Below are 26,992 nucleotides of genomic sequence, written 5' to 3'. Positions count from 1 at the left end.
AGGTAAGAATCTTGTTTGCAAATACTTCTTTGGTTTCTCAAAAGTGCCAACCACTTGGGTAAAATGGTTCTTTTGTTTTGTCAGCCAAAAATGTAAGGCACTGGGTAGGTTGTATGGATAGGACTATAATGGCCAGTACAAACCATTGGTTAAACCGTTTCCACTGACCATGCTTCAAGCAACTTGGCTCTGGTTGGCACAGTAGTTGAAGTCAATTATTACTCTGCTAGCTGAATGCTTAACTTTCTTCGATCAATTGTTTTATTGTTCTCCTTGGTAGCTTGGGAAGCACAAGGTTTTTTAAAGTTGCACGTGCAAAACACAAGTAAGTTAAAATTGTTGTGCATGGTCTTAGTTGTTGAATGTATGACTATTTTTTTTTAGGAAAGATCTCATAGATATGTTGCAGGTCATTTTGTCCCCTGGGTTCATTTGCAATCAAACGTTAACTAGGTCATATTGTTTCAACCTACAATCTTGGACAAAACTGTTGAGAGCAGAGACATTTTGGGTATTCCAGAAAATTATCTGTTAAAAGTTGTCCTTTACCCTCTCCCCAAACTCAATGTTGATTTATCTTGGTCGGAAATATACATTAGGACAGATGACAATACATGCATAGCAACAACATTGACTGAGGGGGCAGGGGAGGGGGAAGTAGAATGTAAGTAGGGGTTTGTAAAAATGAAGGTGAATTTGTGTCAGTGTCTCAACAGTTTTGTCCAAGATTTTAGGTCAACTTGTTTCAACCTAGATCAAGTTGTTTCAACCTCTAGAGGCCAAATTGGGGCAAGTACAAAACACAAGTCACAGGTCACAGGTCACAGGTCACAAATCCTTGTTTTACCAGTACAGAAAGTATCCTATTAAACGTTCATTAAAGCTAACCTTAGGCCTAATGTTAGCATTTGTAAACGGTTAGGGCTGTTTCTGTATTGGTAAAACAATGACCTGTGACCTGTGTTTTGACTACCTGCCCCAAACTGACCTGGGTTGAAACGACTTGATCTAGGTTGAAACAAGTTGACCTAGTTTGAAATAAAATGACCTAGTTTAGTTGCAAATTAACCTAAGGAACAAAACGACCTGCACGTCAAACCCATAGGTCAAACTCTCACTTTACAAATAAGGCTAAGTGCCCATTTTACAAATTAGCTCTAAACTCTTGTTTGCCTTATTAGCATTGAGCACCATTTAGTTCTAAAAACTAATTTAGAATGTTTTGTTTTTGCTGAATGAGGTGGAGCACAAAATTTCATGTCTAAATCAATAATAATTACAGATGGATATTCACTATTAGATCTGGTTATCTTCAATTTTGATTTCCTGTGATATTGAAAAAATCATGATATCAATGATACATGTGTCAGATATAAATCTTATCTTCCTGCAAATAATCATATGCTTTATAAGCCAGTCGCTGGTTCAATTGCGTATTCTTCATTGTACAGCTGTACCTATTGTGTTAACCATCCTATCTTGCAAAAAACTCTAATTTCATGGCATTGTCTCCTGATTTTCGTTATGTTAGACATGCTGACTTTTAACTAATTATTGTTTCTTTCAACAGAGAAGGCCTCTGTGTGGTGAAGGTCTTTGCAATTCAAGATCCATCACTTCCTCTAAAGACTTACCAAGATCAGCTCATACAGATCAAGAACCTCCTTGTTGGTGCTCCAAATGTTCTTCCTTTCAATTACTCAATTCTGACAGAAAAAGCTAGTCTCTTGATCAGACCATTTATTAAAGACAATTTATATGATAGAATAAGGTTAGTGTATAGTACAACAAGGTTGGAAATATTTTCAGTTGTTGCATTAACCCTTCAACGCCTACACCAGCCTAAACCGGCCAGACTTTTATTTTACTCTGTCTAACACCAGACGATTTTACTCGTTAATAGGGAACCCCCAGGAGTCAATGGGTTAATGTGGCAAACCAATTTCTAGATAGAATAACAGGATAAAGGCACTTAATTGTTGCATAATTGATTAATTTAGTTGAAGGGTTGGCAAAATGACGAGAGCGCTCAATTTCCACGTGGCCTACGATACTGGACAAAATTGTTGAGACAATTTTCTCTCTATGTAAACAATTTATTTATGCCACATAAATCTTCTACTTTGGAATCCCCTCTCCTCCCATACAATGTTGACAAGTCCTGTCAGTTGCACCTTTTCACAAACAACATTGTCTTGGATGGGGTAGGGGGAGGAGGATATGTGCGCTTTTGTAGTTGTCATTGTCGAAAAAGACGAAACTTGACAAAAGTCTCAACAACTTTTTTCCAGGATTGTAGGTGGTATTCCAAGATTCAAGGTCATGTGGACGATGTGGTTTACGTTTGTTGGTTCTGTAACCAGCTCTAAAAGGTTTTACTTCCTCTCCCAGGTGATCTGGTTTTTCCCTTAGACCAAATACCAGTGTTTGAATCATCTAAAACCAAATCGGGGTTCGCACTGGGAGAATGCCAGTTTTTAGTAACCATTGAATGAACCAACCTTGCTTCTTCAAGTTTATTCTGTTAACCCTTTCATACCCAAACTGGCCCAAACCGGCCATACGTAGTATTTTACTCTGTCTAATACCACATGATTTTATTCGTCAATGGGGAACCACCATGAGTCAATTGGTTAATCACTCACTGAAAAACTGTGTCCCATTAATTAACCCTTTGATACCCAAACCGGCCCAAACTGGCCATACTTAGTATTTTACTCTGTCTAACGCCAGACAATCTTACTTGTCAATGGCCTGGGGAACCCCCAGGAGTCAATGGCTTAAGTGTCCAGTGCAGGGATCCTTTCCTAGAATTTTATCATTATGATATCGATGGTCATTAGCTATCTTTTGTTTTTGTTTTTTTTTAGAGAGCGATTTTAAAAAACTTGCAGTGTTTTTGTCTTCTTTGTAGCACCAGGCCTTTCCTGGACATCATTGAAAAGAAATGGATTGTGTTCCAGTTATTAAGTGCCCTGAACCAGTGTCACTCAGTGAAGGTTTGTGAAAGAACATTGAAATAAACTTAAACCAACATTGTTGACAAATTGAAAAACCTGCCTGTTGTGTTGCCATTGTAAAACTGAATTCTAGTGCCCAACTGGTCAAGGTTTTTTTGGAGACAACTATTATAGTCTCACTGCAATTTGCAGCATAGTTCCAAAATATTGAGAAATGAATCTAAGGATGCACTTTTTGTAGTAATAAAAAATCTTAACATTCTGCACCAGGTCTGTCACGGAGACATTAAAACAGAAAACGTGATGGTGACAGGGTGGAACTGGGTCCTGCTGACAGACATTGCAAGCTTCAAACCTGCGATTCTTCCTGAGGACAACCCTGCAGACTTCAACTTCTTCTTTGACACATCTCGACGTCGCAGCTGTTACATTGCACCAGAGAGGTTCTTGGATTCCAGACAGGCAGATCAGATGATATCCAAAGGACTTTCTACGGCTGGTAATGGTCTTAGACAGTCAAACAGTGGAGATCCCAGCCTCCCAGATATGGACCTTGTTCGACATCAGCAGGGAAATCTGACTCCAGAGATGGACGTATTTTCAGCTGGGTAAGGCAGAATAACATGTTAACACATTACTAATAACACTGCTTTTTGTAACAGGTTGATACACAGCATTCCGAGATACATGTAGATTGAAGTGTTTAATTCCATTCCTGATGGATTCAAGACCTCTTTCCACCAATTTACCCGTAAAAGGGCCATTCTTCTCTTAACATTTAACTTTCTGCTTTCAAAGATGCCAACTACAATACTAACTGAACCACTAAGGTCAAGTAAGGGAATTTCGTTTACTTTATTATCCGACTTCATGGGTTTTTTTTTCCAGTAGTAGCAGGAAGGAAGGAGGTATGATCAATATCATGAATACTAACCTCACTTCATTGCTGATCTGTTTGGAACAAGCGGTTAACTTCAAACTTTATAATTTAATTATGAAAACTTAAAATCCATTGATTTTTTTGTAGTTGTGTAATTGCTGAGCTATTTAATGAGGGCAACAGGTTGTTTGATCTGTCAGAGCTTCTTTCCTACCGCAATGGCGATTTTGATCCCTCTACAACTCTGTCTAAAATTGAAGATTCAAGCATTAAGGTATGAACACATTCATGAACATTTTAATAATAATAATTATAACAATAATAGTAATAATAATAATAATAATAATAATTTAATAATAATTGTCATTGCTAATTGTTGTTGCAAATACAGCATTGACGCAGCTCAACAAAGTCGAACCTAAAACATACTGTGGCACTCCTTGCTGCCGCTATACAGTCCATGTGTGACCTTAGAGCACAGCTTACAGCCAGCTGGAATTAATTGTATGCTGGTTTTATTCTTGTCATTACTAGTTTTGCTATATTTCATGGATATTGAGATTGCAGAAGAGTTGAAAGAGAGTTCTTAAAATTTTCGTGAAAGTTCTCAATAATATTCATCTTAGCTTCTACTTTTGAAGCAGATGAAAAAAACGCTCTCTGAAAGCAGTCTGTATTTTTAGGAATTAGTGCAACAAATGATCAGCAAAGATTCAAAAAGCAGGTTATCTGCAGCAGAGTTCATGAATAAATACAGAGGTAAGATCCCCTACCAACAGCTCTCACTCTGTCATCATTTTTGCTTTCTTTGTCATTGTAGATGATTTCTGCTGATGTTGCTACTGCTGTCAGAAATTTCTCTGATTTTGTCTTCTCTGATAGGGGTCATCTTTCCAGAGCAGTTTTACACTTTTTTGAAGAACTACATGAGGAACTTTGCTATGCTTCCTGTTCTTACAGCAGATGAAAAGATAGCCAGGTATTTAACGTCTTGTCAAAGGAAGCTTCCTCCCTTTTGAACACTTTGTTTTCTCTAATAGCCCTTTTCACGGTTAAGTTTTTCTCATTTGCATTACAATGTAATCTAACGTGGGTGCGAGGCAATTTCGGGTTAAAACTACAAAATGGCCCTGAAATTGCCTCACATACATGCTAGATTACTTTGTAATGCAAATGAGAAAAACTTACCATGAAAAGGGCTATTGATTCAATTAGTTTTTAACTGGTTCAGCAACTTTGTTTAATTGCAGCCAAAAGGACCTACTCTGTTAAGCAAAAATGAATAAAACATTTGCTACAACTTGATACAGTTGGTGTCTGCATTTTCCTGCTTACACCTCAAAATTTGGCAATTATTTGTAAATAATCTGAAAATACAAGAAGAAATCACTTTTGATGCACTGATGTTAATTGCAACTTTACATAAGTTTACTTTCATTTTGACCCTTTGACACCCAAACCAGCCCAAACTTAACTTATTTTACTCGTCAATGGGGAACCCCTGGGAATCAATCACTCACTAACCCACCCACCCATTAATTTGGTTTGATTTTTAGAATAAAGCGAGATATTGATCAGATTTTGAAAGAGCTACTTCCAACAAATGATGCAGATGATATTTCTACTCCTGATGAAGATGGTAAGAAATGTTTTCAATTTTTCTTATTTTTATGAGTTGACTTCCAAATTACTAATAACATTGAAGATACCTTGTTTATTAAGTGTTTTGTTGGTGACATTTCAGGTTGTCTAGTTATCATTGTTTCCCTTCTCACATCTTGCATCAGAAGTTGTAAGGTAAGTCATTGGCAAATTGCATACATTAGTTTTAGAGTTAGGAGGATAATATGTACAGAGGAGAATGGAAAAAGGAAGCTATGGAACTTAAGACCCATTTAAACTCTTCGTGTACGAACTAGTGACCAAGTTTTCATCAGTAACTTATTTGGAAAAAAAATTGGTAACTTTTTAATTGGGGTACTCAAACAGAGCTGTAGCTAAGAATAAATTCATCCAGTTGAAGATTCTATTGAGGTGGTTAAGTTGGTGCTCCGAGCATCAAAAGGACCTGGTAACAAGATTGTTCCCAGTGTCTCACAACACCCGGCATTTTTCGAGATGGTGAATACAGGGTATACTTAGGGTGCGTTCGATTGACCATATTCCGGAATAGGAATACATGGAATAGAAGTTAGAAATCCTTCGTTTTTAGGAGATTCACATGAAAATTGTCAAACACTTGCTAAAATGCTATTTTAAACATATCTTTACCATCCTTGTTGCATCAAAACGCTAGACCTACCGTTTTAAATCATCACTTCACGTATTCTTATTCCGGAACAGGTCAATCGAACGCGCCCTTAGTCTAACAGATATTCAATTTTTTTTGTTAACACATCAAAGACTTTTAAACTGTGTAGAGAATAATTTGCGATCTTCTCTTCAGTCGCTTTGATCAATGGCTAAAATTCAGCCGGTGATCACACCTTTCTCAAGCAGCGATTTTCACTGGCAGCTGGTGCTTAGAAACATCCCTGCTCAAATCTATGAAATAATTGAGAAATAGCTGATGAAATCCTTTCCAGATTGTAATGGGAACACCAAGTGAAATATTCATTGCTATTAATATTGTCTCCAATAAGTTTCTTCCATTAAGAAATTAACAATCAATGTGCTCATCTCCTCTTCCCAGTACTGTGTGTCCAAACTGACTGCATTGGAATTGCTCCTGAAGATTGCTCGGCATGTCAGTGATGAAATCATTCTTGAGCGGCTGTTACCCTACATGTTGTTTCTTGTCAATGATCCACTGCCTCAAGTTAGAGCTCAGGCCCTGAAGATTTTAAGCCAGTGTCTGCAACTTGTGCGTAGTTTGCCTCGCAGTGATGCAAACATATTTCCAGAGTATGTGTTGCCAAGTTTATCATGGCTGACTCAGGATCAGGAAGTCATTGTGAGAATTGCATATGCCGAGAACATTGCATCACTTGCAGAGACTGCTTTAAAGTTTCTGGAAATGGCACAGCTAGATTATGCCAATCAAGAGAACAGTGAGGATGATGACTCACCTATTCAGTATCAGGTAATAACTTAATGATGAATGATATGGTGTTACAGTATTACACATAATGTGTGGTCCCCAGAGAAACAGTTTTTTTTTCCTGGGAGTCCCAGGACTCAAGGGAAAGCAAAACTAATTAGTTTCCCAAGGGACCAGACATTAAGTGCTTTGTTATATATTAATTTTAGACTTTCACTTCGACAATCTTAGCAAAACATCCGGCACTGGCAACAACTGCAGAATTGTATCCCAGTCCTGATACATTTGAATTTGATCAGGGCATGTAACTATATATAACTGTTACAAATGTAATTATAATAATATGATTATTAGTCAGCCAAAGTCTGTCTTTTTGTAATCTGCAAGGGTGCAAACTGAGCATTCAATCATATAATATGACTTAAACCAGTATTTTTTATACTTGGATGCCATCGTAATGAATGCACCAAGTTTGTGGCCCAGTTCAAGAAGTTAAAAAATGCTGTTACAGTACAGATCACAAAAAATAGGATACCAATACAGTTTGGTTATCAAATTCAGCTTGAAATCACTGTATTGCACTGCACAAAATGTCCTATTAAATTGGTTCTGTATAGACCATGCAGAGTTTTAGAGATATAGAGGATATTACACGGTGGCGAGAAGATATGAATTTTATGTTCGAGTGGGAAGAACAATATCTCACGAGTGAGCGAAGCGAACGAGTGAGATATTGTTCTTGCCACGAGAACATAAAATTCATATCTTCGAGCCAACTTGTAATGTTCTTTTTATTATATGGAGACTAAATATTGATAAATTCCGATTTTATTGTGTTTCAAAGTAGTCAAGTTTTACAAATACGGCTGGGCTTTATAAAAAAGGCGGGGAAAAAAAGGCGGGAATCGTGACGTCATTGAACGATACGACACTCACAAAGGTGACATACGGAAAATACGCCACTCGGGTCCCAGATGTAGTGGCGTATGGAATCTACGAGTGGTTTAGTTCCCAGTAAAACACTCTCCTCCATATAATAAGTGGTATTATGTATATTTATTAACAGTGGCTCAAACCAGTGTCAACAATTTGGAGGGAATGTCTTAATTGAAGGATAAACTCTACAACACTGTTTCACATTAAGGGAATGTTACAAAGAAACACCAATAATTACTTAACAAGATGCTCTTATTAATGTGACCTTATATGTTACCATGGCAACAAAAAAAGCCATCTAAAAATGTCCATAGGCTACAAGTATATTTTGTCTTCTATCTCAAAAACGAGCTCGGAGACCCCCATTTGGTATTGCTGAAAAGTGATTAGCAGGCTTAGATAAAACTCTCTGCAAAGTTGTAACAAATTCTCTGTAGCAGATTCATGGCCACCTTCACAACTGAAAAAGGTGGCTCTTAATCCACTCCAGAGAATTTTCTATAACTTTGCAATTTCATCTTAGCCTGTCTATCACTTTTCAGCGATAAAAATAGGGGTCGCCAAGTTTGTTTTTTAGATATAAGTGTTAAAAGACAAAATGAAAGGGCGTTTTTAGATGGTTTTTTGTTGTCATAGTAACCTATGACGTCACATTAATGAGTGCATCTTGTTACTGGTAAGCATTTATTGGTGTTTCATTTGGTACCTCCACATTTGCCATTACATGACAGTTGGGTAGATTCAATCCTTCCAAATAGTAAAGTTTGTTGAAAGTGTCAAAACTGGTTTGAGCCTCCTTTAAATTTGTCTTTAATACATCTGTTGAGAAATAAGATAGTTCTTAACCTGAAAAACTCACATTATTTTTAGGTTTCATTTATAAACTAAGCAACTGTTTTGAGTGACAAGCTTGGGGTTGCATTTATAATTTTATTACAATAACATACATTTCTTTTTTAGGGAAGTTATGACACTGAACTCCAAGCACTTCATGAACTGATTCAAAGGAAAGTTGTGACACTTTTGAGTGATCCAGAAAATATTGTCAAACAGACACTGCTTGAAAATGGCATCACACAGCTCTGTGTATTCTTTGGTCGGCAGAAGGCAAATGACGTACTGTTGTCCCATATGATCACTTTCCTGAATGACAAACAGGATTGGCAATTGAGAGGAGCGTTTTTTGACAGTATTGTTGGTGTAGCTGCTTATGTTGGTTGGCAGAGCCTTGTTATGCTCAGACCCCTCCTAGAACAGGTGATTAATAGTTCTTGCAAATGTATTCGTGAAAATACATTTGCAAGAACTTGAACCAAGATAGACAAATTAAGAGACGTACAATAATGGAAGGTATGATTGCTCCTAACTAAATTCAAACCTTGGACCCCCTGACTGCTAGCTTAGCTGCTAAGCCACTGGACATAGTGATCAAAGACTCATGGAAGCTTAGACTTGTATTGTCAAAACATGACATCTCACCATGTATTAAAATGTATTAAAGTTGATGGTCATTGTTAACACTTTTAAAATAATAACAAGATAAATTGACTGAGGGATACTCAGAAAAATATAAGTTCATGACGAACTTAAAATTAACTTTAGTTACAGTTAGCATTTTGATATAAACCCAGCAAATTTTCGTGTGGGTGGGTTTGAAAACATATGTATGTATATCCGTATTTGAATGAGTTTATAATGTTATTTGGTTATTAAAGATAGGATCCCTTGTATGATCCTTCATGACTTCCACATCATTTGAAACTTTTCTCTATTCTATGACAGGTTTAGCTTTTTCTTGTACTGGATGCATGGAGGGCATCATCAGCTTCCATTGATGTCAGCTTCTGAGCTGAGGGCATTTTTGGTGTAGATTGAAATGACTGAACTTTGCTTGGTATTTCATCAAGATAATGTTTGACTTTCTTGTTTTTCAGGGTTTTAGTGATACAGAAGAGTTTGTTGTGTGTAAAGCATTGAATGCTCTGACTTGTCTGGCAGAACTAGGACTGCTTCAAAAACCAACATTACAAGAGCTTCTGTCTGAGATTGTTCCCTTTCTGTGTCATCCCGTAAGTGCTCTAAATCGAGCTTCCATCATGCAATAGCATTATCCCAATTGAATGTTGGCTGTGTGGCCAAGTGGGTTCTAGTTACTGTCTGCACCTAATTTGTGCAGTGACTAATTGTTTTGGAATAGCCTCTTCCCATACGACCTTTTAATAACTTGTGCTCACAAATAGCGAGCTGGTCTCCCTATTGTCGGATGGGATTCTTAGAACTTCTTGATTTTATTTCTATCATTTGCTTAATTAATTGACCTTGAAAATTTCCCACAAGAGGGCAGTCAGTAAGGATATTACTCATTACTTATTTTCTCCCAACAGAATATGTGGATCCGTTATGGTGCAGTAGGATTTGTAGCAGCTGTGGCAAAAACTTTGAATGTTGCTGATGTACACTGCAACCTGTTGCCTCTGCTGCAACCATTCCTAAAGCAGCCGATTGTGCAAGTAGACAAGGAGGTAACAAGGCACACAGTTAGAGAGTTACACTAAATGTCCATAGTAAGGTGTGATAAACATTTGTAGACTTTTGGTACGACTATGTGGTCATTTCCAGGGTTCAGGTCTTTTGCAACCATGTAAGCTTCAAGAAAAAGTCACTTTTTTCCTACAACTTGAATGTTGTCAAAATCCACCTGATGATGACATTCGTGAACAGAACGCAGCTCACAACGTTGTGGGTTGTAATCAAACATCAGTGAATACAAATTTCTTTCTCTGTATTCGTCCTGTTTCCTTCAGTTTTTGTCCTATACTGTGATCATTCATAGCACATTTTCGTAGCAGATTGACACTCATAATTATTGTAAACAATCTTTGTATTACATTCATTGCTAGGTGATTCTTGTGAGCCTCCTTAAAGAACCCATCAACAGAAGTGTGTACGATTTCATCATCAAGTCCCAACATGTTGTTGGCTTGTTTGATAGGTGAGAGTGTTTCCATTGACTATCCTTTGTGTGTCTGCATGAGGATAATGCCAGGACACCAGGTTCAAGAGATCTTTGTGCTGGGGAAGTGCTGAATGTTGTCACATGATATAGACCACCAGACACTTCTACTGGAATCCTTAATGATAGTGAAAATGTAGAGTATTTCGTCATGGGGGATCTCAACTGTGATATGATTTCTACCTGAAGCGACAACAACACGCTTAAACTGATGAGTATTGCTGATGTATATGGACTCCAGCAGCTCATCTCAGAACCGACAAGAATAAATCCTAGCTCGTCTAATTTCTAATCTATACCAATTGTGTGGGTAAGATTGCATGTTCAGGAGTCCGTCATGTCGCGATTAGTGATCATAGCATGGTTTTTGCGTACAAAAAACTAGCTCTGAAAGGGATGTCTAATGGTAATAATACAGTAACTTGTCGGAATTTTAGGAATTTTGACAGACAAAGTTTTCGAAATAATATTTCATCCCAATCTTGGAAGAGCGTTTATGCATTGTGCGATCCAAATGAGATGTGGTAGGAATGGAAACATACATTTTTGGCCATAGCCAACAAACACGCTTCACTGAGGACGAAGCGCGTTTGCGCGCGTAGTTCTCCATGGATCAGGGGCACCCAACGAGATTATAACTCAAAACCACTTAAACATAGCATTGTCAAACGTATTCTAGTATTTAATCGGTAGATATAGGCATATTTTTATCCCCTAACAATTTTTCATCTGTTCGGATTTCCTAGCTGAAAGTCTAGTGATCCGAAAATTATAGGGATCAAAACCTACCTTTTCGAAAATTTCAGCCAGAAAAAGGGCTCTCGAAAATTCTAGGCGACCTTTTTACGGTAAAAATCCATTAAAAATGGTCAATTATACCATATTTTAGATGTTCGAAAATCCTAGGGCAGGCAGGCAAGCGCGAAATTTTACAACAAATATTTCGAAAATGCTAGATCCCAAATCGTCTTCCGAACAGATATTTTCCGAAAATTGACGTTGGGTGCCCCTGATGGATTACATCAGGAATAAAAGGTTTAATGCATAAACGAGACATCTTAAAAATAAAAGCTATCGAATCGAATGCTCCCAGTGATTGGATGTTATACGAAAGACAACGGAATATAACCAACAAATAATGTAACCAACAAAGAAATAAGATTAACCAAACAAAATAGCTTTGATGAGCACACAGGTGACTATTAGTGAGTTAACGTCCCGGAGATCTGGGAAAACGTCAGTGACGTCACTTAAAATTAATGGATTGACGATAACCGATACACGAGAGATATCAAACGAGTTTAATAACCATTTTTCCACCATTGGTCCAAAACGTGCCAGTGAGATTGACCCCGATATCGTAGACTACCAAATGTATGTCACTCGCACAGATAAATGGTTCCATCTCCATCAAACTGATGCAAGCAAAGTGTTTTCACTCATGAACAAACTAAACAAGTCTAAGGCAACTGGCCTGGACGGAATATCTGCGAGGCTTATTCAAGAGTGTGCCGATTTCATTTATGTGCCCATATGAGATATTTTTAAATATCAATCTATTAGTCAGGGTAAACTCCCAGAAGACTGGAAATCGGCTAGAGTCACACCCCTTTTCAAGCAAGGCGATCGAGACGACGTAAACAATTAACTATCGTCCGATCTTAGTTATTCATGTTGTAGTCAAGGTCTTTGAGAGAATCGTTTACGAACAATAATTATTATATGCCTATTTAGAGGAGCACTATATACTATGTAAACATCAGTCGGATTTTCGTGCGATTCATTCGACTGTTACAGCTTTGCTTAGGCAACTGACTCCTGGGCATATAATATTGATATCGGGAAAGTCAACGCGGTTAGGTTATTTTCCTAGATCTAAAGAAAGCTTTCGATACCGTTGACCACGGGATTCTTTCATCTAAGCTTGACGTTTATGGTATATCTGGAAATTCATTAAAATGGTTTCAGTCGTATTTGGAGAACCGTATACAATGTTACAATGCTCAGTTGGTGGGTCCTTATCTGACAGCCGTGTATTGACCTGCGGGGTCCCTCAGGGGACCATCCTCGGTCCACTCTTATTCTTATTATATATAAATGACCTTCCAAATTGTTTGTCACACTGTGAACCGAGGATGATACGCATCAGACATATGCAGATAATAATGTAGGTAGCATTGAATCATGTCTTAGTGAGGACCTACTGAATGTGCATACTTCGTTAAATGCAAACAAACTTACTCTAAATATGACCAAAACAGAATTTATGCTGATAGGATCTGGCCAAAGGCTTAATAACATTGGTGCTTCCCCCTCAATCTTTATGAAACGGTACTCATGTGAAACAGGTTGCAACTATGAAATCACTTGGTATAACAATTAACGACAAACTCAGCTGGAATTGCCACATTGAAAAGCTAACCAAAAAGATCGCTTCTGGAATTGGTGCCATGAAACTTGTTAGGCACCTGGTTCCTCCGGCGACCTTACATCTTATACACCAAGCTTTTATACAACCTCACTTTGACTACTGTAGTACTGTTTGGGGAACCTGTGGGGTTACTTTACAAGACAAGCTGCAAAAATTACAGAATAGAATAGAGCATCCCACGTTTTAAGTTGCTCTAATTATGACGTTACTTTTTTATATAAAGCTCTTCACAGAATAATTGATATTGATGTTGAACCTTATGTAGATTTCTACAAGGAAACTGATCACTATTCGTTTAGACATACCTCTTACTAACCGAGTTCGAGGTCCGTACTGTAAGTTACGGACCGAGTTTTTTCCCGTTGATTTATGGACAGGAGGATTAAAAACGAGGATCCGTAACTTACAGTACGGACCGAGAAAACGAGGTTAGTAAGATATTTATTATATCTCTGAGGTTAACCGACGCGCGGGCAAGGAAACTAGTCAAAGTGATCTTCTTGGCTGTTAAGTTTGAACTAGTTGCTTGCAAGATTCAAACAGTTTTCAGTACAAGTTTATGCAACAGAAATGACATGAAAAACTCGCTTGATGATGTTTTGTCGAAATATTAAATTTAGCGGGCTGTACAGCGGGCCGTACTGTAGAATACGGCCCGCTAATTTAGCCAATTACAGCGCGCGTACTATCTGAGAGATATAATAAAGCCTACAATTTGAGGGACTCTGAGAATAAACTTAACGTTAGATTGCCACGCACAAATTATTTCAAAAATAGTTTTAGTTATAGTGGCGCCACACTGTGGAATTGCCTTCCTTATGAGGCTAGGTGCGCGGAATCCCTCAGGTCGTTCAAACGCGAAATCAGTAAAGCTCTATAAGGCACGGCATTCACAGAAAGAAGCTTTTTAATATTGTGTAGTTTATAGTTATAATTGAGCAGTTTTAGTTTTGATCTTTCTGTAAATAGCTGATGAATTGGCCGTGATTAAATAAAGTTTCATTCATACGATTCCCTTAAGCCTTGAAAAAAAATCTTCACGCACCCATGGTATTTCTGAGTAGATTGATATATGAACAATTATTTTAGCCAAGGGTTGAAAAAAATCATCACCTTGCATAAATTTCCTCAAAATTGCTTTCAGCTTGCAGGACAGACAGTTGGTACGTAACTTGTGCCGTCCAGGACAACGACCAAATTACCACATTACAGATGAAGCACTTGTTCCTGTGTTCCGCAAACTGCATTCTCAAGGAATAACAGAGGAAGATGAAGACAAACTATTATTTCTCAGGGATATTATTCTGAAGTTACACCGAGCCAAATCTAGGTACGGGTTCAGGCTCCTTTTTAAATTTAACTGAAGATAGCACTGATCTCCTAAATTTCAGCATTCCTACCCTACCCACATCAATCGGTTAGCTTCATCCAACATTTTGATTCAGACTTTGAGGCAATATTTATGTGACAGAGAGAAACGAACTTAATGCCTTGGGCAATCGACCCAGTTAACACAAGGCAATGCAGCCAGGGATACATGTAAGAGTGGGAAGATGTGCGAGCAGTTACAGCCATTTAATTCTCCTTCTGATCGGCTGAGAATGTGGTACAAGATTTTAATTCACTCACCAAGTACATGTATAGCAATGCGAAGAAATCGTGGAATGGTTTTCTCAATTAGAAACCATTTAAAAAATTAGATTCAACGTGTTTGATCTGTAGTTGTTTGTCGGTCGGTCATGCATGGGGGTGGGAAGAGCTCTGTGTCCTTTCTTGTCCTAGCTGTTTCTGGTCTTTTTTCATCTTTTAGAGATAAATAATTATTACGTCCTTGTGGTCCTCGTTAAATTTGCACTTTTTTTCCGTTGTTGAACTTTCTCTTTGTGTTTGCCTGTCTGAATCTACGTTTACCTTTATAAATATTTTTTTTTATTCTGCCTCCTTGCTTGATTAGCTTCTTAGGTATTTTCTAGGGGGCATTGTGCCTTTTTTGAGGTTATTAGTTATTTCATTTATCTCTATTTTCGTGTGGTACAAATAAACTATTTGTTGTTGTTGTTAAAGTGCCATAGAACAGCCTGAAAATAACGATGAAGTGACAAAAGGAGATGTGAACCTCAAGTACTTTACCACAGGAAAAGTGGTGACCAGGCGACACGCAGAGCTGGTAAAGACAAACGATGGAAAAAGTGACAGTAATACTTCAGCAAAGAAAGCAGGTTCAAAAAACAGGAAATCTGTGGTCGAGCAATCTGCAATGGTAAGCTGATGAGAACTTTTTTTACTCAAACAAGATACAACAATAAGTTATTGTCACTTCTCTTCAGTCATTTTTCGCCTTGGTTATGCATTCACCTCCTAAAGACTCATAAATACTCACGTCTTTACCAGTGTTAAGAGACCATATCCCCCTGGGGAGCAGGGATGGCAAAGCGGTGAGAGCACTCGCCTCCCACCAATGTAGCCCAGGTTTGATTCCCAGTCCCGGCGTCATATGTGGGTTGAGTTTGTTGTTGGTTCTGTCCTTGCTCCGAGAAGTTTTTCTCCAAGGTTCACCGGTTTTCCCCTCTCTTCAAAAACCAACATTGCCAAATTCCCATTTGATCCGGAATGCATGGACAAATGTTGAACGAGCTCCTGAGCCCTCTTAAGGTGTTCCTTGGGTAAACAAAATCAGTTCCATTTCCGTGCCAACTAGAACTTAATTGGCTGTTCAAACGATGACTTCTTTTGTTCCATGGTTGGCAGATTTGAATTTCAAAAGAAATGTGACGTCAACGTTTGTAAACAAGAAATATTGCTATAAATCCATGGTCTTAGTTCTGAAAGAAAAGCATTTTCAATTTCCAATTGTCAACGGTACTTGTCTTGAAAATCTTTGAAATTGATGGGAAATTAGCCGCAGTAAAAGGCACTACCACTCTTTTGTTTTAGAGGTAACCATGGTTAGTCTCATCAAACTTAATAATTGGTGGTATCAATTTTGGTTTTTATTTTTTAGAATTCTGAATGGCACCACATGTTTGGTGGAATGGAGAGTGCCACTGTTGCCATGGTGACGTCTAGGAGAGAATCAGTCCCTGCTAATGCACACCGACCGAAATCACCGCTGGGAAAAACGTATTCACTGCCAACGACTGCAGGCGTAAGAAAACTGTTAAACATTTTAAGTTGACCTGTTAAACAAAGCACCTCCATCAGCTCTTTAGAGTTACTTAATCCACCACAGTACACCAGCGATTATGCGAACAAATGAGAAAAAACCCAATTGAATGCATGGGTCGTATGCCGGATGCCAAGTAGAGCAAGTGCATTTTTTTATACCAGAGATCACGTGATTGTTGCGACGGTAGCTTTTACAAACAGCTCACCAGAGATTACTAATTCTCTGCTCTAGAAGGTCATTTCATGTAGCTCAGTTTCCGGTGAGCGGAAACAGTGCTTCAAGGCTGGTTTTCGCCAGCAGCGGAATGGTAAAAATGCGTAACAGACGGAGACGCGAACTGAGTAGCACGCTCTGGAATCCTTGTTGGAATCGAAAAAGTTGTCAACGGTTCCGTTTTTAAATTTCCATGAAATCGTAACGCTGCACTCTCCTGGTTGCATTTTTCACTCCGTGCTCAGAGAAAATATTCCTTTTTGTATTTAAGGACACCAATCACGAAGGAGCACCGTCAGCATCGACTGGTAACCAGTCTGCTGCTCCGCCACGATCAGACTCCAGTTCCCAGTCAAATAAACCTCCAGCTCCAGGTGCTCTGGACTTTGTAGGCCAGAGCCCTTTGCAAGCGCGGTATGCCAAATGCAAACTGGAACTTCGGAACTTGGTTCATCACAAAAGAGATCAAAATGCTGCAGGTAATTATAATTCAGATATTTCCAGGGTTGAAAGCGATGCGATGTACGCAATATGAAGTGTCCACTTATCCTTTACACCAACTTTAAAATCACATTTGTCTGGAAATGCAGGCAATAAACTTCACAAAGTGCTCCCCCTATTAAAAGCAAACAAACCAAAAAACCTAACCTTAACTTAAAATTCACGCAAGTTAAGGCTACCTCTGTAGTTAACACTTATTGCCCCCGAGTAGGCATCCTAGGAGCCCCCTCGAAGATATAAAGATTATTTGTTGTATACAAAGATTGTATAAACCGGACAAAATCTCAGGTGATCATAACGCGCAGTGTGGTCTCAGTAGGACTCTTTAGGTGCGCAAGGCATCCTGGGGAAGATAGTTCGACCACAAGGTGAGGTGATGGAAAATTTCAGTTTTAAGTTCCAGTCTGCCACCAGCATTCTGCACACGGGGGAAAGTTTAGTGATAACTATTACTAACTACTTAATAACCGAGAGTGAGGTCTTTACAGCAAAATCTCAAACTGACGCCTTGCCGTATTGACCGAGTGACAGCTAGGCCGAGGTTTGAAATTTTGCTGAAACGACAGAACGGTCTAGGTTATTAAGTTGCTTATTATATGGCTAACAGAACGGTTCTAAACAAGAAAATGTTATTTGCATAATCCATAATCGGCCCGTGGGCCTTACTGAAAAATAAGACCATAACGCTTAGCTGATCTTAGCCAATCACACCGCGCGTTATATCGGCCAGAAACACTAGCCAGATAATAATTAACATTTATTCGCCTCAGGCTCAGTAAATATTCGTGATACGTCTCGGTAAATATTCCCCAATATTTACTGAGCCTGAGGCGAATAATTGTTTTGGTGTAATTTTAAGCGGTGAATATCGAGAAAGTGCAAAACAACGGGCTAAAACAAGATAAAAACGATGAAATGATATATGAAATGGATCATATATGAACTGCGGATATGAAATCAAGTGAAGATATGATCCTCGCAGTTATGAACGCAATTTTTGCAATTACATTTCATCGTTCATTCATTCCTCGCGGGAACCGCATTAGAGTCCACAAATGACCAGCTCTCAACGTCAGTGGCTTCATAGCTCAGTTGATTAGAGCATCGCACCGGTATTGCGAGGTCACGGGCTCAAACCCCGTTGAAGTTCTGAATTTTTCAGGCTTCTTTACGCAATTGTAAAAATTGCGTTCATAACTGCGAGGATCATATCTTTACTTGACAAGATAAAAGGCACGAAAAGTGCTTGATTGGCTTAGCAGCCGCGCCTCCAAAATGTTTTATTCACCGGGTAGCGCGGTGAATATAACACTAAATTCTTATATTCACCGCTGAAATTATACTAATATAAGTATAATTATACTGATATATTTTTTTTACGAATGTTTAGACATGAAAGAGAAAGCGCTTCTTAGAAGTGTTCTTGCGGAAGGAAATAAACCTTTCCAAGCTCGGTAGGTTTGTTTGGTTCCTTAAACTTAAATGCCGATCAAACCAAACGTTGAGTACCTCCCCTTTTTCCATTAAGAGTCCCAATGAATGAATATCCATTTGCTACAGTTAGGGTCACCACCACGGAAGTAGAGCAGGGCAGTTTTCGTTTGGGAATTCCCGCAAAAGTAGTTTGCCATAGCTTACGAAGATCATCGTGGAAATGTTGCGCGGGAAGACGGAGCTCAGGAGCATATTAGTTGTTTCGAATGGATGCAACTGTCCGCCTATGTTTTCACCACGCAAAATGTCGTTCTGAAAAACAGTTCTGTCAAATCTGGGTTCGTGTGCAAACCAATGCGTGGTGAAGATGGAGGCACACCTTTTAAAGTTACCGGTTTCAGTTCACATTCAATTTCAGCGAGGCATGTTGGTATCATGATTCGTGAAGTAAAGGTTTGATATGTAAGCCCACATTGATGTTAGTTTTGCCCGTAACTTACAGTGAAATGACTCTTAACTGTGTCTTTTTTGTGAACAGATGGCAGCCGAAAGGATGTCTCGTAGCACATCTTCACGAACACAGAGCTGCTGTTAATCGGTCAGTGAAACTTTTTTCCGTAGGAATTGTCGGCGGCCTAAAGGCTCTCTTGTGCGGGTGAACATTGTGATTTAAACGAATTTTTCTAAATATTAGAAAATAAAGTTTCTGTCCGTGTATTACGTATTTGATCAACTCAGTTGATCGGTTTTCATTTGAGTGTCCAAAGTCGTTTCGCCTTTTGTTTGGTTTTTCATTTCTGCGTATGTGATTAGCTTAAAACTGATTGAATCTTTTTCAACATTATCAGTTGATTAGGCGTAAAAGAACAAATCACTAATGCTGACTTGCGCGCGCTCTTTTTCCCGCTTTTGGCGCCATTTGCAGTGCGTTGTGATTGGTTCTTATAAGTCTTGGTTTCATGGCAGCCGATTGAAAACCGTTTTAAGGCTACGTTTCGTTTCGGCTATTCAATTTCCTCGCGAACTTTCTTTGAAAGTCTGATCTGTGTGTTGTTTGTTCAGGGTTCAAGTGAGTCCAGACGATTCGCACTTTGCGACTGCTTCAGACGACGGTTCAGTGAAGCTGTGGGACCTGCAGAAACTTGATGGGCGAAGCTTGATAAACCGATCACGGCAAACACACAGTAGACCAGGTATAGTATGTCTATATAAAATGAAACTCTGCGTACCTCAAAGTACCTCACTACTCAATGAGCGAGTCACAGCATTCTCTGGAACTGATCAATTCAGCGAGTCAGACAGAGGTCGACGCAAATGTACAGATCCGGCACTATGCACTGGACAACGTGTACGAACAAGCACGATTGCTTTAATCTGCTTTTGATCGGTTGAGAGACTGGCGAAGAATTTTGAGCAATTGCAAAAAGAAAGACCTCTTGCAACGCTCAACTGAAATCTGCGCTGTGTATTTTGTAGGCTGTAAGATGAAAGCTTTGGTTTTCTGCCAAGGTTCAAGCTCCATTGCTTTTGCTTCCGATGAAGGACGCATCGATGTCATCAGGTAAGCCATAAAGAAAACTTTTCGAAACAACAGTGTGAAATGAACGGTCAACTGATTTATAGTGCTGGAGCAGTATTGGGGACAATTCAAATTAAATGCAAGCCCAGCACTTGGTTTCAAAATAGCGTTAAACGTTACTGCTGAGACTGACCTCTTAGTTTCTCAGTTCTCCTAGTGAAGGTTCCAGCGCCCGGCAAATAGCCTGGCTTTGGTGTATGTTGCTGTGTGTTGCTGTATTTAGTTTTTGTGGTCTCATTCTCTCAGAAGCCCTCTCGGCCGATCCAGACATTCTCGCCAGGCCAAGCACATGGTGGCACAGGTAGACCACAACACCGGAACCCTGCATGCCTTACTTTTCATGTGTTGGTTCTTGAACGTCACACAGTCTCGAAAACGAGAGCTGTAATTATACGGGGCCTCCGGTTTTATGGTGGCCTCATCCAAAAATCTCTAAACAAAAGTGTCATAATTTTCAGGTTTATTTTTGCTACTTTTAAATGGCAGGATCGAACAGAGCAGTCAACAATCGTCCTCTCGCACACCACTGTTCATGAAGAAAGTTGACCCTAAAGAAGAAGGAATGGTGGTTGATATGGCAAAGTTCGAAACGGGTAATATTTTGTTCCTTAGCTTTCTGCAGACTGTCCAATGCTTTGCAGAAAGTTAAGAACTTTTCATTTGAGGGTTACAAAAACCAAACCGAAGTATTTGCTCTGGCCAATGAAAGTGAACACAGGCAATCCAACAATACGGACCGCTTAACCTATAAAATACCTGCAACCGATGTGTTTTTTCTTCTCTTAATGCTATTTAATATTTCCGGGGCGCTAATATACTTGTGAATATCATCAAATGCACTATTGAAGAACACTGACCAGAAATTGATTTATTCTAATCTAGAATAAATCAGGTATCGGATACGTTTTTGATCTAGCACAAGCTTTTGATTCGATCATTGAACGTCTGTGTTGATTTTGTCGCTTGTCGCGTGTGATGCACCATGGGAAATAATTAAACATTAAAAGGGAACATGACATGGTCTGTTTAAAAAATAAAATAATGAAATCAATAACAGCATCTTTTCGCCTATATTCCAGAAGCAGTCTAATTTGGTCAACTTATTTAAATAACCAGAGGCATTAACGCGAAAAAGCTCTCGCTACTGCAGAGTAGAAAACCAACTAAGTCCGACTCAGTTATACATACGTTGTGCCGAGCGCTTTCAGTACTGAGCCAACATTGCTCCAAAATTACATTCTCATATTGTTTTGCAATGTATCACCGACTCCTTATCCAAGATTTTTGTTTGTAGGCTCTCAATCCGTCCTAACCTATGCAACTTCTCACGGTCTTATTAGTGGATTGGATCTTCGATCAACGAAGCTGGCCTGGAAACTTGAAAACGAGCCATCACATGGTAATATTTCTTTTTATAACCGTCCTTTCGTATTCTTGGCTTTTACTCACGTGATCAGTGAACTTTTTCTATAAGAGAAGCAAAAGAAAAGTTCTTCAGTAGGAAAGAGATCAGTTCCTTAGAGATAAGTAAGTTACAGCATCATGGCGGCCATGACATCACATGAATTCACCGAGAATTCAGTTGCAGCTGAAATATTATTGAAGCAGTTTATTTGTTGACATTTCTTTTTTATGAATGATGTTGAATTAACGATTTTGTTTGGTTGTTACAGGTGTGATTACTTCATTTGTAGTTGGCCCTTGTCATAGTTGGTTGACTGTTGGAACAAGCTCGGGCATGATAGTTTGTTGGGACCTGAGATTTCAACTCCCCATAACAAGTCTTTCCCATCCAAGAGGTATTTTTTTTCAGATTTCTTGTTCTTTGTGTGGATTATTTGGATATGCTTTCTTCGACCGTTTCCTGTTTTCTGGGGCCTGAGATTTTAACTCCCTTTAGCAAATCCCTCCCATCGTAGAGGTTTGTTTATCAGATTTCTTGTTTTTTGGTGAGTAAGTTATTTGGTTGGGCTTTCTTCGACGTTTTGGAGCTGCCAAAAATACGTTGTCCAGAATACAATTATCATACATAAAGGATATTACACGGTGTTGCGAGAAGATATGAATTTTATGTTTGAGTGCCACTCTTTTTTTTTTTGGGGGGGGGGGGGGGGGCACATTCCTGTTTGTGGATTCGTCTACTCTTTAGCCCTCATTAACAAACTCTTCTTTTGTTTGCAGGAGCTCGCGTTCGACGCCTTGCCGCCCACCCAACCGAGCAGTCCTGGATCGTGTCTGCAGTTCAGGGAAACAACGAAGTGAATGTGTGGGACCTGGAGACTGGATCAAGACGGGAGGCTTTGTGGGCAAGCGGCACTCCACCGCTGTCGCAAACACAGGTCTGTCGTCATAGGGTGTTCGCTATGCGAGATGGACCGCCCTGTAATGTTACCACTCATTAATTTAGCCGGTTACTGACAGCCATTTTATCTAGTTGGAACTCGAGGTAAAGATCAGGGTCGTCGTGAAGCCGACGTAAAGCCGCGCTAAAAAACCAAAACGAAGCAAGACTGATTGAACGGTAACTGGTGTTTATTATATAAAGCCAAACTTTCAAAAGGCATTGCCTTTCTTCATCAGGGTTCACAAGAAAATGATGACTGCGGTTTGCAGAGCCGTCACAATGTGAATAGTAATAATAATGATAGTAACAATAGAGCGGTTTTCAATTGAGTGTTGAAAGTAATTAGCGAATTGCTTTGGTGTTGCATTACTTCACTCAGTTATTGGTTCAAAGTTCTCGCGCCACTTTTTCAACCAATCAGAAGTGAAACCAAAACCAATTGTGGCTCGCGCGTGCACATTTTCCCGCGCTTTGTGTCGGCTACGTGTAATTACTTCGAGTTTTGATTGGTTTACTGGATTGTCTCCGTCCTTTTTGATTGGCCAAAGTAATGACTTGGGTTTTGGTTTTACGACACTCGATTGAAACTCGCTCTATGAGGACAACAACTGGATAACTCAATCCAGTGGATAAGCCGTCACTATTCAGAGTATTAAATATACTCACGTTAAACGTTGACCAAGTTTTCCTCGCACACATTTAATTTGATGTGCTTAAGAGTGTGCATATTCACGAATTACGAAAGCAAATCTTGAAATCTTTGCAAATACTAAAACTGATAGATCCTGACTTATCAACCAGGTAAAGTTACCGGCCCTTTGAGAAACTGGGGCCTGGACAAGAAAAATTGTGAAGATCTGATTTACTTTGCTAACTATGTGTTTAGAAATCATCCTCATTTCCTCGTTCCCAGGTTTCTTCTCACGCAGTCCACGCACTTTGTACCAGTAGACCTGGAATAAGTCCTTATATCCTGACCGCGGGCTCAGACCGCCGCGTCCGACTATGGGACCTGGCTTACCCTGAACATTCACAGATGGTGATAGGAGCAGCCACGGATAAGATGAGAAACGTGGTCTTACAATATAAGTATGAATTGCTTTTTACTTTTTGTCAGTTTTCTGGTCATAACACAATTCATGGAAATCTCATAAGAAATTGAAACGTGAAAAACTCTTGCATAGATAAGATGGGGCTTTTCTAGCCAGTCTGAGGTTTTCTTCAGAATTCAAGAATACTAGTTGTTTCCTCGGAAGACCAATTTGGCGAATAGTTTGCCAAAATGGTGGCAAATTGGAACGTTTTCATTGAAACTCGCCTTTCGTTCAAATACATTTTGTTTTTCTTGCAGGCAAGTTAAAACTAACTGTTATGGGAACTTTACTAACATACTCTTTAATAGAGAGGCGTTCCGTCTCGAAATCGAGTGAAGATATGTTTTACGACCTCTTTGGTTTCAGGCCCTTACAGAATTCTATGCAAAATTACTGGTTGCGATTGGCATCGATGCTGGACCTGATTTTGTTATGATGCCGTCCTCATTGCTTTTATTCCTGTAAATCATTCTCCTGTGATGTTATCTAGTTTGAGTAATTATAAACGTGTGGAAAATCGTGGAAAATAACGTTGATATTCGGCCTCACTCCTATCCAAAGACCAAGGCTAGGCAAACAGCTGTAAAATGGCCTTTTTAAAGGAGCTTTCAATGCATTTGGGGAATTAAATTTTAAAAAATCTCACTTTTAGACAGTTACTTTAAGTCATTTTGTTCTGTTTTGAAGATCTCGCCTCATCGACGGAACTGATGTCCTGCAAGAGGTATGGTACAATCCACGTCAGGGTAGCGTACATGAGGATCTCCCTCGGCGAGCACCCGAACATCCGCCTGTGGGCCATCATGAATGCATCAACGACATAGCTTACACTAAATTACCACATAATTACATCATATCGGCTGGCAGAGACGGAGTGCTAAAGATATGGAAATAACAGGTTCGGATTGTGATTCACCGGCAACTGAGTGGAGGGACGCGAAAGCCGCCATCCCATGGAATCCCGATTTCGCGAAAGGGAATTCTGTCAGAAGGGTCAACATTCCGTTAAACGATACTCGAATTTTCGTCGATTGTTGTTTTTAACGTGAAATGCGCGCGATCCATTTATTTGTTGGGCATACTTGGAGGACCTACTACTACTAGTGCATGCAGGTGATCAAGGGTTTTCCTTGCAATGTACTCCCTTGCGATAAAACTCATGATGGCAGTTATTATGTTGCTATCGTTCAGAGGCCGGTTGCTCGAAGCCTGGTTAGCACTAGCCGTTGGTTAAGAGGTACCAAAACCTATAGATTTTCCATGGTATTTAAGGCTGGTTAGCGCTAACCATGCTTCGAAATACCCGGGCCAGGAATACACAAGGTATTGAACTAAGAAAGCGTTCATGGAGAAAGCTTTTATATAGTACTAAGTGGCTTTGTTCTCTTAATCAATTTACTTTTATAAATGAGGTAGCCCTTCAGAGTATTTTAAGTTTTTAATTTAGTGCTCAAGAAGTTTGGTTCATTCAGATAATAAGAAACTGGCACATAGAAGCGAATCGTTAACCTTCAAAAGTAAGACGGCATATATTTGTCGCGGGGCTTCACGTACTTAATTGAACTGAGAGCAGTCCTTGTTGTTAAAGAGAGAAGAGGAGGGTGGATATGATATTAAAGCAGCACTGGGTTAAGGTTTAATTTACCATTTTTGTATGAAGGTGATGTTTCACCGCGTTCTGTGGGAGAGGTTTAAAGTCGTTTCGCTGGACGTCTCTTCGTTTCAAAATAAAGTCGTCCCGTTTCGTTCAGTCGTAGATTAGTTCCTAGCCTGTGTAGCAAGGGCTTAGCGTTTCCTTTGGAAAGGTGAGACCGGGGAAAGGGGTTTTAAACGCAAAACGTCGAAAACTCCTTTCGGAAAGGTCTTTCTTCAAGGTTTGCTGTTGAACCTCACGGAAAGAAGCTAATTCTAACAGTGCGCATTTTGCAGAAGTGTTTCAATGGAGATGTTCTACAAATAAATGTAAAAACAAATGATGCAGATGTAATTATCGAAAATATCCAAAAGAATTAAATATGATGTCCAGCTAATTCATGACTCTTCTGGATGTAAGGAGTGACTTGGGTGAGGAAAAGGGGGAAAAACGCAATATTTGAAAAGCCAGCGTCATAAGTTGAAATAAGGAATACTCCAAAGAATCTAAATCGCCCGCAGCTCTCAATAAACGCACCTTTAAGGACGTTCGCGCTAATTGTTTGTGCGCAACGTTACTGCGCAGGCAACGCGACTGTAATATGTCACGTATTACTTCGAGCTTTAGTGAAGTTGCGGTTTTAAAACCTTTGCAAAAACCGTGGACGATAAGTCTTGCACAGCGTTGGATCAGAGAAGATCGTGATCAGTCAAAATTGATTTAAAATATTTATGAAAGTCAAGTAGACTACTGCACGACTGATATTCGCGAGGTTTTATCAGTCGTGCACTAGTCTACTTGACTTCCATACAAATTTTTCAAGCATCAGTTAAAATAACATGGCGACAAAAACGCTGAGGAAAAAATTCCAGGCCGGCAAAAGAATGGCACATTTATTTCCGAATCATCATGAAACTTCAAAGAGAAGTGTGCGGGAGGATGGAAAAGCTCCGGAAAAGGTAGCGGATCGAGTAGACTAGTGGCTGAAAGTTTGGAAAACACGAGGACGAACCGTTGCATAAATTTAATGGGGCTGTTTCTTTTTAATGTTTTTATTACCCTACGAACTTAAGTTCAAAAATAATGCATGTTTTTAAAGTCCTTTTCCTTTACTTTCGTGAAAATTGAGCAGTATTTTCGTCCTCGTCCGCTTGAATAGTGCGGACCTGCGTGGAAACAATCAGGGATTGAATTTCACAAAAAAACACACTCCAGAGGATGAGCATGACGGCAATGGAGAGATATTATATTAAACACCAACCAAATGAAGATGACCCCTGCTTAAAACTTCGTTGCTATGCTCGAGAAAGGTTTTTTTTTCGGTAAAAACCTTTCATCTCTTCAACGATCGACCTCTCTTGGGTTCCAGTCCTTGCCCGACAGGTCACGCAAAAGCGTGACAAACGAACTTTTCCAAGAGCTTTGCAAAATCACATCGATTTTACTCGTTCAGATCATCGGTGACCCCTATTTTTTAAATCATGAATCACTTACTTTACTTACTATCTACAGAATATGATGAAATGAAAAAATTCTCACCGTAAGAAGTTATCTTTTTTTAACATTTTCTTTCCTCATGCCATCGAATTCCAGTAGTGGTTGCAACGGATAGAGCTTACGAAAACGCTCGTCGAGAACGAACTCTACTGTTTACCACATCCCTAGCGGCATACAATTATCTAAAAATCTCACTCCTAAAAACCTATGCACGGAAACTTTCACTCCAACAGTTTATTTTTATGATTTTCGATGGATGAGCAGATGAGCC

At 39.3% G+C, this 26,992-nt stretch overlaps 1 protein-coding gene across 1 annotated transcript in view; it reads left to right on the top strand.

Annotated features, from left to right (window-relative positions):
* The window catches only part of LOC137998055 (phosphoinositide 3-kinase regulatory subunit 4-like), a 26,491-nt gene extending 870 nt beyond the window's left edge, over positions 1-25,621 (top strand). The window contains exons 2-29 of the mRNA XM_068844451.1: positions 281-325; positions 1,571-1,771; positions 2,915-2,999; positions 3,231-3,568; positions 3,988-4,114; positions 4,524-4,599; positions 4,723-4,819; positions 5,397-5,479; positions 5,585-5,637; positions 6,533-6,922; positions 8,777-9,073; positions 9,751-9,885; positions 10,201-10,338; positions 10,717-10,808; positions 14,405-14,590; positions 15,325-15,520; positions 16,262-16,405; positions 16,911-17,118; positions 18,531-18,594; positions 19,113-19,172; positions 19,637-19,767; positions 20,051-20,135; positions 20,640-20,746; positions 21,448-21,552; positions 21,827-21,952; positions 22,335-22,492; positions 23,411-23,586; positions 24,279-25,621. Coding sequence (XP_068700552.1) covers positions 281-325; positions 1,571-1,771; positions 2,915-2,999; positions 3,231-3,568; positions 3,988-4,114; positions 4,524-4,599; positions 4,723-4,819; positions 5,397-5,479; positions 5,585-5,637; positions 6,533-6,922; positions 8,777-9,073; positions 9,751-9,885; positions 10,201-10,338; positions 10,717-10,808; positions 14,405-14,590; positions 15,325-15,520; positions 16,262-16,405; positions 16,911-17,118; positions 18,531-18,594; positions 19,113-19,172; positions 19,637-19,767; positions 20,051-20,135; positions 20,640-20,746; positions 21,448-21,552; positions 21,827-21,952; positions 22,335-22,492; positions 23,411-23,586; positions 24,279-24,486 — 4,111 coding nt within the window. The 3' untranslated portion in view covers positions 24,487-25,621. The remainder of the gene's footprint in view (positions 1-280; positions 326-1,570; positions 1,772-2,914; positions 3,000-3,230; positions 3,569-3,987; positions 4,115-4,523; positions 4,600-4,722; positions 4,820-5,396; positions 5,480-5,584; positions 5,638-6,532; positions 6,923-8,776; positions 9,074-9,750; positions 9,886-10,200; positions 10,339-10,716; positions 10,809-14,404; positions 14,591-15,324; positions 15,521-16,261; positions 16,406-16,910; positions 17,119-18,530; positions 18,595-19,112; positions 19,173-19,636; positions 19,768-20,050; positions 20,136-20,639; positions 20,747-21,447; positions 21,553-21,826; positions 21,953-22,334; positions 22,493-23,410; positions 23,587-24,278) is intronic.
* Positions 25,622-26,992: the final 1,371 nt, after the last annotated feature.

The sequence above is a fragment of the Montipora foliosa genome, chromosome 3, assembly GCF_036669935.1.
Source record: "Montipora foliosa isolate CH-2021 chromosome 3, ASM3666993v2, whole genome shotgun sequence".
NCBI lineage: Eukaryota > Metazoa > Cnidaria > Anthozoa > Scleractinia > Acroporidae > Montipora > Montipora foliosa.
This window is presented reverse-complemented; position numbering and strand designations above follow the sequence as displayed.